At 32.3% G+C, this 10,790-nt stretch overlaps 2 protein-coding genes across 3 annotated transcripts; one reads left to right on the top strand and one right to left on the bottom strand.

Annotated features, from left to right (window-relative positions):
* The first annotated feature begins 3,797 nt into the window (after positions 1–3,797).
* LOC145072676 (pentatricopeptide repeat-containing protein At1g59720, chloroplastic/mitochondrial-like) lies at positions 3,798–5,874 on the top strand. The gene is made up of 2 exons (XM_079019141.1): positions 3,798–4,884; positions 4,974–5,874. Exons 1-2 carry the CDS (start codon positions 4,015–4,017, stop codon positions 5,799–5,801), a joined length of 1,698 nt encoding a protein of 565 aa, XP_078875267.1. The 5' UTR covers positions 3,798–4,014; the 3' UTR covers positions 5,802–5,874.
* Positions 5,875–5,879: 5 nt separating this feature from the next.
* Positions 5,880–8,913, bottom strand: LOC145072677 (calcium-dependent protein kinase 8-like). 2 transcript variants are annotated; one of them, XM_079019143.1, is made up of 9 exons: positions 8,621–8,913; positions 7,969–8,488; positions 7,741–7,864; positions 7,464–7,607; positions 7,150–7,302; positions 6,944–7,059; positions 6,673–6,840; positions 6,355–6,585; positions 5,880–6,251 (listed from the first exon to the last, which is right to left on the bottom strand). In XM_079019143.1, exons 2-9 carry the CDS (start codon positions 8,476–8,478, stop codon positions 6,096–6,098), a joined length of 1,602 nt encoding a protein of 533 aa, XP_078875269.1. In that variant the 5' UTR covers positions 8,479–8,488; positions 8,621–8,913; the 3' UTR covers positions 5,880–6,095. The 2 variants fall into 2 exon arrangements, with proteins under 2 accessions (XP_078875269.1, XP_078875268.1); XM_079019142.1 differs by having other exon boundaries at positions 7,969–8,912.
* Positions 8,914–10,790: the final 1,877 nt, after the last annotated feature.

Raw genomic sequence — 10,790 nt, 5'->3', positions numbered from 1 at the left:
TGATAAAGACAAATCCGTCATTCTAAAAAAGTTTAAAACAATTTGGACCAAACTTACAATAAAATCAAATTTTTGGATCACTGGCGATTCCATATCTTTTTGGACCAAACTTGCGAGTTGTGACATAACATAATGACCATTCTTGTAATTTTGTCTTTATTTTTTTGACAAATTTTCAAAAATAGTGCATGTGCTATATCAAAAATTGTCATTTTGGTTTAAAAAGTTTTGGACTAGCACCACTAGTCCAAAACAAACAATTTGTTGCGTTTTTTGTCTATTTTTTTTTAAATATTTAAACTGATGGATTTACCTTTGATATTTCCTTTTTCTATTTTTTTTTCTAATTAAAAGTTAAACAAAAAAAATTGTAACCCCATCCCCCTAACATGCTTCTTGTAACACACCACTGTCAGTTAACACATCCACCACCACCGTCGGTCACCACCATCGCCGTTGGTCACTACCACTATCGACGGTCACCACCACCACCCCCTCTAGTTTTTTAGATCGCAAGAACACAAACACATTTTTTGAGATCAAATCTCACTTTAATTAAACCTTCGTTCTAAATAAACACAAAAACAAATCAAATCTCATTTTAATTATCATTAACCACCAAAACCCATTATATATATATATATATATATATATATATATATACTAGCTGGTTACCCGCGCAAAGCGGCGGGCGACAAATAGTTTGTTTCGACAATTAATTTCTTTTCGATGGAGAATGATTATTTTCAATTCAATCATTAGTTTGTTTTAGGAAACATGTCATATTAAAAATAAAGAAAATTCATGAAATGACCAAATTATAGGGTGTTAAGTATTTATTTGGATGAAAAAAGATCTGGTCAAAACCTTAGAAGAGAAGATTTATAGGAGTTTGTTTAAATTTTAATATTATTTTATTAGTGATTAGTTGTATAATTAGCTTAATGATTTGGACGTCTTAAAAAAATATTATTATTTTATTCAATCTATTTTTAGAAATAGTGAGTTTTGTTTTATAAGATATATATATATATATATATATATATATATATATATATATATATATATATATATATATATATATATATATATATATATATATATTAAAGATATGGAGCTTAGGAATAGTAAACTAAGCATTTTTTTGGCACAAATGGTACCTGCACTTTGCTCCTCATTCTTTACCTATTTTGACATTTTTGGTCCTTGCAATCAATATTTTTACATTTTTTTAGGAACCTTTTAATATTTAAAGTTTGACCACAAAACTTTAACGGTTTGACAACTTTGATCCATTTTCTAAAATTTTGCTAATTCCTACCCCTTTAATTCTTTAACTGTTTTGAAACTTCTGATCCTTGCAGTCAAAACTTTTATATTTTTTTTCATAAAAACATGAAAAAAACGGTCCGGGGCAAAGTCCGGGCTTTTTATCCTTGCACTTTCTGCGTCTGTCATATTTATCGATTCAGAAACAATATTAAAAGTTTCTGCTCCCCGCGTAGCGGGGGTAACATTTCTAGTTATATATTAATTTCAAAGTGCTTATGAACAATGCATTTCCATGCTTTTTGAGTTTTGCCACAATAATTTTGTATTTTGCAATATTAATTTCAAAGTGCTTATGAATAATGCATTTTCATTCTTTTTGAGTTTTACCACAATAAATTTGTATTTTGCAAGATTTAATCCTTATAACGACAAATGGTAGACCTAAGAAGTGGAATTTAGGGATTGACCGAAGGGTTGGTCACCTATGGCTACCCAAAGTTCCAGTTAATGAGTTTTTTGACGATGTATCATGAACCTTCAAATTCTTTACAGATCAAAAATTATATTCGTTTTATGTTGCCCTGTTTATATTTTCTCACACTTATCCATAAAAAAATTATGTCATATGATCTATATGCCCAACATCAAACTTTAAGAGCCATTACATCTTATCTTCTTCTTTTTAATTTTTTTTTTTTTTTTTTTTACAGTTTCAAGTTATTTTCACATTATTTTACAACAAAAATTAGGATTTGTTTACAATATTATGCAACTTTTGACAACCAGCACACTTATTTTTTACCTTGTTATTAGTATCCTTTTACAAGAAAATAAGTTTTCCTACAAGAAAATTAATTTTTTTTAAGGATAATGACATAAAACCCTTAAGCTTGCAAGTTTTTGTCGGTTTTACTCTTTTATGGATTTTAGGTTCATTAAAACCGCATGTTTGCAAATCTTTTATTATTATTATTATTATTATTATTATTATTATTATTATTATTATTATTATTATTTTCAATTTTACCCTTTAGTTTATTAAGAGGTTTTCTATAAGTATCCATCATTCTTTTCCTATTCCACCCCCTGATTTTTTGTATTTTGTTGTTTTTTTTGTTGTTTTTTTTTTCCTATTTTGTTTTTTTGTTGTTCTTAATTCCTTTATTATTATTATTATTATTATTATTATTATTATTATTATTATTATTATTATTATTATTGTTATAAATTTCGAACAAAATTTTATAATTCCGACGACATTATAAATTCGGAGGACGTTATAAAATTCGTACGGCTATATAATCAGGTTTTAATTATTTTATATTTTATATTATTATTATTATTATTATAAATTTCGAACAACATTTTATAAATTGAACGACATTATAAATTCGAGCGGCTATATAAAATCGGTTTTTAGTTCCTTTTTGTTTTATATTTTATTCTTATTATTATTATTATTATTACTATTATATATATATATATATATATATATATATATATATATATATATATATATATATATATATATATATATATATATATATATATATATATTAATGATGTTAAATCAAATGTCAAAAAATTGATTAGATTGAATTTAGGAGAGGGGGAGGGGGGGTTAAATTTGATTAGAAGTGGTACTTATAGAACAACTCATTATTAAAATCATTACGTTTGAAAGAATGTTAAGCTTTGTTTTTTTTTGTTTTTTTTTTTTTCTGGTTCATAAAAGCCAGTTTGGTTTTTTGATCCATTAATGAATCTAAAATATGACTTTGGGTAAAATTGACAAAAAAAAAATTGACAGCAAAATAAGTTTTTTTTTTCTTTTTTTTCATTTCTTTTTTTACAGAATAAAATATTGTTTTTACAACAATAACATTGGTTATTCTGGGCGTTAATACTATCAGAATTGGGTTATTTTGACATTTTATATGTCAGCATTAAAATTGGGCAACTAAACCGTAAAAATCATGCTATTTTGACATTGAGTATTGGGGTTAACACCAATATAATGGACATTAGAATTGGGCATTAAAATTGTCAAGATCGAGCAGCCTGAGTTGCAAAACTAGACATTATGCATGTGGCTTTTTTGTGAGTATTGTAGTTCTAGAAACCGCATTGTACACCGAAAATAGCATTGTACTTCAAGTTGCATTATACTTCTAATTTTAACAAATATTTTCAATTCCTCCAACCCGGTTTAGAAGTGTGAAAATCGATTTCTTCCCTTCCTTGAAACCTTCTATTTCTGTCTATGGATGTTGAACATCGATTTGGGCACATACAAATACAAATAATATATAAAAGGTTCAAAAGGATCAGAGTAACATCCTCGTCCTAGACACCTCAACAATCGTATGTGGCATTTTTACCTGGAAAATGAGATATTCTCGGTTGCAATGATATTTTAATAAATAGAGAAAAAAAAAAATAGTATCTCGTTACTTTATAATGTCGAGTTTTTTTAGTTCAAGGTTTTTTTAAACATTTTAGAAAAATCTAACTCTATTCATAAACCCTGTTCATGACATTCATATGTATCATCATTAGAAGGTAGCAACAGGGTACGAATAGAATCACACTTCTCCATAGTTGTATAAACTGATAGAGTTCAGTTTTTACTGCATAAACAAGTGTTCATCCAATATCTTTATTCTGGTCTAGATACAAGCAGAAGCACTGGAAGAAGAAGAAGAAGAGAGAGTCGCTTCTTTGGTCCGAAAATGTCCGAACATGCGAGTGCTTCAGCAAATCCATTCCTATATCCTTACTCGAGCTTTACCTTTCTCCACCCTATGCTTCTCTCTCTCGAAAATCCTCAGCTTTTGCGCCATCTCCCCTGTCGGCAACATCCTATATGCCGAAAGGCTTCTCTTTCAAATCCCAAATCCCAACATTTTCTCTTGGAATTCCGTCATTAGAGGCTTCTCCCAATCTCATATCTCAGCAACAACTCAATCTGTTTCCATCTTCAAACGTTTGATCAGAAGAGGACACCCAAACCCCAACACTTACACACTTGTGTTTGTTTTAAAAGCCTGCTCGATATTACCAGCTACACAAGAAGGCCAGCAGGTCCATGCACGTGTCATACGATCTGGATTTTCGACAAATTCGTTTTTGCAGTCGTCGTTGATTAATTTTTACGCAAAATGCGAGAATATCGGGTGCGCACGGAAGGTGTTCGATGAAATTCCTGACAGAAATATGATTGCTTGGAGTACGATGATTGGCGGCTATGCTAAACTTGACATGTTCAATGAGGCATTGGCTGTTTTCGGGGATATGCAGAAAGCAGGTGTTGTTCCCGATGAACTGACAATGGCTAGTGTGGTATCCGCTTGTGCTGGGTTGGGGGCACTCGATACAGGTAGGTGGGTGCATGCTTACATCAAGAAACAAAGGATCTTGATAGATATAAAGCTTAATACTGCACTTATTAATATGTATGCAAAGTGTGGATGCATAGAAAAAGCTAGAGAAGTGTTTGATGAAATGCCCACAAGAGATTCAAGAACTTGGAGCTCAATGATTGTCGGGTATGCAGTTCATGGGCATGCAGATGATGCTCTTAGGGTATTTGCTGATATGGAAAAATCCCAGGTATTATACATTTGAACCTTCCTCATTCCATTCCATTCTTTCGTCATTCCATTCCCATGTCATTCATGTTGTTTGAAATCTTGTTTTAGGTGAAACCCAATAATGTAGCATTCCTTGGTGTGTTACTAGCATGTGCCCATGGTCAACTAGTTTATGAGGGACAAAAACATTGGGATATCTTGCTCGAGTCTGGAATTCAACCATCAATGGAGCATTATAGCTGCATGGTTGATCTATTTTGTCGTGCAAACCTATTTCAAGAAGCTTACACCTTCATCAAAAACATGCCCATTGACCCTGATCCAGTAATCTTACGCACTTTTCTTGTCGCATGCAAGAAAAACAAAAACATGGAAAAAGGAGAGTCAACAGGTCAACAACTCCTCAAATTGGAACCATCAAACCCTGAAAACTACGCCCTTTTATCAAGCTTTTATGCAACATGTTCATCATGGTCTAAAATGGGGAATGTAAGGAAACAAATGAGAGATAAGGGGTTAAAAACTACACCAGGGTGTAGCTCCATTGAAGTTGAGGGAACCCTACATGAGTTTGTGTTAGGGGATTGGTCTCACCCTGAGAGAGAGGAGATAATGGAAGTGTTGAGTGATGTTTTGAGAAGAGTTAAAGCTTTTGGGCATAAAGTGGATGTTTCAGAGGTGTGTCATGATGTGGGTGATGAAGTTAAAGTGGAAGCTCTTTGTGAGCATAGTGAAAGATTGGCTATTGCTTATGGGATTTTGAAGACTAAAGCTCCTGTGGTGATTAGGGTAGTGAAGAATCTTAGGGTTTGTGGGGATTGTCATGAAGTGACGAAGATTATTAGTAAGATATATGAGCGAGAGATTGTTGTTAGGGATAGAGTTCGGTTTCATAGATTTGTTGGTGGAATTTGTTCTTGTAAGGACATTTGGTGAACGCATAGAAGGTGTTCAAGGAAATGCCATAAATGGTGGCAATTAACCGATTACAATATATATGAAAACAAAACCATGTTAGAAAAATAATAATAAAGACTTGTTATTAGTTAGAATAGAATGCTTTACAAGATCCAATATTCCAATTCGCTATAAGAAAAAAAGATGAAAAAGAAGGGATGAAAAACACATCCATATTTACAACCACATCTTTCTCAAAACAAAAAAAAAATCTCAATAAATGTATTTCAACAACTTTGATTCTTTTGAACAAAATCATCATTAATTTTCTAGTCATCTTTCCTCATTGCCTAAATCCAGTGATGCATCTTGGAACAATTTCAAACTCAAATTATTGTATCTCTCTCTCGAGTACTGTCGCGATGCTTTTCTCCAATCTGTTCCTGCCTTCATCATCGCCGTGAATTCCTCAAAACTAATCTTTCCATCCTGCAAAAAAACAATCAAACACCATTAAAACATTTTAAGAAAAAAAAAAGCAGTATAAAATCATAAGTTATATAAATGTTCTATGAAATACACAAACACAAACCTTATCAGTGTCAACATCATGAATGATGGCGGAAATGACTTCTTCATTATTGGCTTCATCTTCATCAGCTAAGGCTTCCCTCAACTCTTCAACCTCTATGTATCCACTTTGGTTTTTATCAAAGAATGCAAAAGCATCTTTAAGATGATCATCATTGCCCATCTTTCTTAAGTGAACCGAAATCGCCACAAATTCACCATAATTCAAGAATCCATCTTTGTCAACATCGCCCTGTTTAAGGAAAATTTTAAAAAAAATCGAAAAAGCTGACTTTCTGTATTAAGTTGTTCTTTCTGTATTCTGTATTAAGTGAATTACCGCTTCCATAAGTATTTGAAGATCTGCATCAGCGATTTGATGGCCAAGTTTATGCAATCCAGCTTTCAATTCAGCTAGATTTATCTTTCCTTGTTTGTTTGTGTCCATTAAATCAAAACCTTGCTTTATGCCTGCCACTTCCTCTGCAGATAAATGCTCCGCAATTACCTGCAAGTTTTTTATGTTAACCCAAAAATGATTTATAACATGATGATTAATTGTATAATAAACAAAAAAATATATATATTATGAATGTGTTTGCTTTGCTTACTCTTAGAGCTCTCTTCTTTAGCTTGTTCATGACTGAGAATTGTTTGAGTCTTGCTTTAACAGTTTCACCTAATGAGACATTTGGTGCCTTTTTGGCATTCTGTATCCACGGATGATCTAAACGAATTTAAAAACAATAAAATTACATTACTATTTAGTTAGTGCATTTAACCATTTATAGAGCAAAAAAGAGAGATTTTATTGCACCTAAAACTTCTTGCGCTGTAAGGCGTAACTTGGGGTCAGGATTGAGCATCTTCTTGACAAGATCCTTTGCAGTATCAGATACCTTTGGCCATGGATCCCTCTTGAAATCAACAACAGATTTAATGATTGCCTGTGCAACACCTTGTTCAGTTTCTGCAATTAAAACAAACCATACTTTTCATCAATAAATTTATCTTCACATATCATCATTATGACATTGCAAAAACCAACATCCAACAATTATATATAGAAAACCTTATTACCACTCTATTTTAAGAAGAAGAAAATCAAGATTTATCTTTGTTCATACATACCTGCCCAAAAAGGTGGGACCCCACAAAGCAATATGTATAAGATGACACCAGCACTCCACACATCCACCTCAGGACCATAGTTTCGCTTTAAGACTTCAGGAGCCATGTAATATGGACTACCAACAATTTCATTGAATCTTTCCCCTGTAAACATTAGAAACAACTCCATTTAATAGCACAAATAGATCGAGTTTTAAAACAAAAACCAAGGGTTATATGACTTATATCTTTTAATGCTCTGATAAGATGATATCTCATGACTATTAAAGGTTGTTACCTGGTTTAAAGAAAACAGATAACCCAAAGTCAATAGCCTTCAAGGCTGCAGTTTCTTTCTTGTTTGCAAACAAGAAGTTCTCTGGTTTAAGATCACGATGCATCACACCATGCTTGTGACACATCTGCAATAAAATAGAGCAATTGAAAATTTGTTAACTAACATTTTGTAGGTGGAATGGATGATTTTGGGTAAACAGAAATCAATCTGGAGGGATTATTGTGTCACCTGAATAACCTCAACAATGGTTTTTGTCACACCCGCAGCTGCCCTCTCAGTGTAGTGTCCTCTGGCAACAATCCGATCAAACAATTCGCCACCCTCACATAACTCCATAACCAAATGAACAGCATTATCATCTTCGTAAGTACCCTTTAAGCTCACGATATTAGGGTGTGGTGGCATATGCTTCATAATCTCGACTTCTCTCTTCACATCTTCAATATCGATTCTGGTTCTAAGCTTCTTTTTTGATATCGATTTACAGGCGAAAACTTCACCAGTGGATTTATCGGTACACATATAAGTAATCCCAAATTCGCCTCTACCCATCTCTTTACCAAGAACATATGTTTTCTCAATCTCAGTTCCTGTTGGGTTTTCTAACACAGTGGTTTTATAGCCGCCATTTCCAGATGGATTAGACGAACCATAGTCTAATGAAAACGGGTTCGGTTTATTTTTCCCTTTTTTCTTCTCGAAATCGGTAGTGGAGGGTGTAGCACAACAATTACCCATATCACCAGAGCTTCAAAATCAAACCGATTAATTTTTAAACCTTTTCGATTGGGTACCGTATCAGAAGGTTCAGCAATTTACTAATCTAAAACAGCACAAAACTTAATCAAGGCCTTCAAAGTTAAAGATCCGAACGACCTACCTTTAAATCGAACAGATCTTGTGATTCTTCAACTTGATCTTAGAGACCTGGTTTGGATTTTTCCAGTAAAACAAATCTGTGAATCTTTTTATCAGAAAAAGAGGAAATGGATGATGTCCAGATTCTTGGGAGATGTGAGACGTGTGATTTATGGAAAGAAAGGGGTTTGGAGGGGTTGAAGAAAAGGGTGTGAATGTGAATGTGAATAATTCAGGGTATCAACATTTCAATTTTCACCCATTCCTGATAAAGAAAGGAGAGTCAATACCGACAGTTTCCTACCTATTGCACCTATACATTTCCCACTCGTCACTTTAACTTTAAGGGCTGCTGCTCAACTTGTTCAACGAACTCAAATGAAACTTTTTTTTTTTTTTTTTGAGAACTACTAAAAGGGTCCTTTGCTTAACTATAGGGTGGTAATTGTTGATACGATACGATAAAAATATATGACATTAAACGAAATTGGGACGAAACTAAAATTCGAATTCGTGTTTGTGTTAAGTGTAGAAAACACGATAACGTATCGTGTTTAAAATTTGACACGAAATTGACACGATTTAGCATTTATTTGTCGTGTTTGTCGTGTTATGTATGATTAAATATTAATTAAATAAACTATTTTTTTTATTATGTTATCTTTATCGTGTCGTATCGTGTTTGTCGTTTTTTAATCGGTTCGTTTTCGTGTTAGTTAAAAAAAACACGACATCGTGTTGTGTTGTGTTCGTGTTACAGAAAACATTGTCGTGTCGTGTCGTGTCAGACAAAAACACGACACGATAGCCCGATTTGCCACCCTTAGTTAACTCTCACTAGTCTTGTTTTTTATTTTATTGTTATTATTATTTTTAATTTGGATAATGATTTAGAAGACCAAAAAATTTTCATTTTTGCTCATGTTTATTTATATATTTATATTATTTATGAGTAAACTTGTTTTTGGTGTTCAAAAAGTATCATATAATCGACTATTGTCAGTTTAACCGACTTCCGACGTCCATAACAGCTCCGACAAACCTCCGGTCATCTTCTTTGGTGAAGTTTTATTTTTTCAATGAAGTTGTTTGTGTTCTTAGTGTGTGTGTGTAAGACAGATGAATCTGAACAAAAAAACACACACAAATCGATTTTTAGATCTAAATATCAAGTTCTTGGTGTGTTCTTAGTGTTTGTGTGTGTAAGAGGGATGAATCTACAAAAAACACATGCATACAAACTGTTTTCAGATATAAAAAAACTAGTTTTTGTTGTGTTCTTGGTGTTTGTATGTACAAATATATGGATCTGAAACAAACGCACAAAAAAAAGATTTTTAGATCTAAAAAACAAATTCTTAGTGTGTTTTTGGTGTTTGTGTAACACCCCGTTCTTTTTAAAATCATTTATAAACTATGGTTATAAACCTTACATGACTTATAGTCATGCATCATAAGTTGGTTTTAACGCAAACATCAAAAGTATTATCATAGTTTACAAATATTGGTGTTACAAAAACACATCATAACCATAGTTAAGGAAAAAGATATACAAAAGTCCACGATTAAGCTAAGTCTTCCAAAAGTTCACTTTTTAGCTTTAAGCTTCTATTCCTTTGCTCCTGTGTTGAGTACATAATAATTTTGAAACAAACAAATATGTAAGACATAAAGTATTTTATGATATATGGGTTTAGACTCAACAATATAGTAACATGTAATAAGCTTTAATATGACTCAAGCTTCTTGCAATGAAAAAAAATTAATTCAAGCATGATCATAACTATATTCAATGACAACCTTATCGGTTTCCTTATATCTTGCTCCGTATAGAAATATGGTCTTTAGATCATACCCTACTCCTTATGGCATCTTGACTAGAATCTACTTTGTGACGGAGGTACCATCCTAATAGAGTCTTCCAAATGAACTAGTCCAGACACTGAAAACAATGAATTCATTCATGACATAAAAACTCAAAGATTAATTAATAAACAATTGACTAAACTCAATCAAACTTAATTAGTATGCTATATACTTTCAAAACAACGCTCATGGTAACGAACAATGTTCAATCATCAAAACAAGTTGTTATGAAAATATAGGTATAATATGAATATTGGTTGTTATATACCTCATTATGTTTTCATGAAAATATAGGTATAATATGAATCATGGTAACGAAGACGTGA

This window comes from Lactuca serriola, chromosome 9 (genome assembly GCF_051521515.1).
Source record: "Lactuca serriola cultivar US96UC23 chromosome 9, Lser_US96UC23_V15, whole genome shotgun sequence".
NCBI lineage: Eukaryota > Viridiplantae > Streptophyta > Magnoliopsida > Asterales > Asteraceae > Lactuca > Lactuca serriola.
Note: the sequence above shows the minus strand (reverse complement) of the source record. Positions and strands in the feature narration are given on the sequence as shown.

Coding starts and splice junctions, on each gene's coding strand:
- LOC145072676 (XM_079019141.1), top strand. CDS start 4,015: ATGCGAGTGCTTCAGCAAATCCATTCCTATATCCTTACTCGAGCTTTA. Junction 4,885..4,973: donor CTGATATGGAAAAATCCCAG/GTATTATACATT, acceptor ATCTTGTTTTAG/GTGAAACCCAATAATGTAGC.
- LOC145072677 (XM_079019143.1), bottom strand. CDS start 8,478: ATGGGTAATTGTTGTGCTACACCCTCCACTACCGATTTCGAGAAGAAA. Junction 7,865..7,968: donor CCATTGTTGAGGTTATTCAG/GTGACACAATAA, acceptor ATTTTATTGCAG/ATGTGTCACAAGCATGGTGT. Junction 6,252..6,354: donor ATGATGTTGACACTGATAAG/GTTTGTGTTTGT, acceptor GTTTTTTTGCAG/GATGGAAAGATTAGTTTTGA.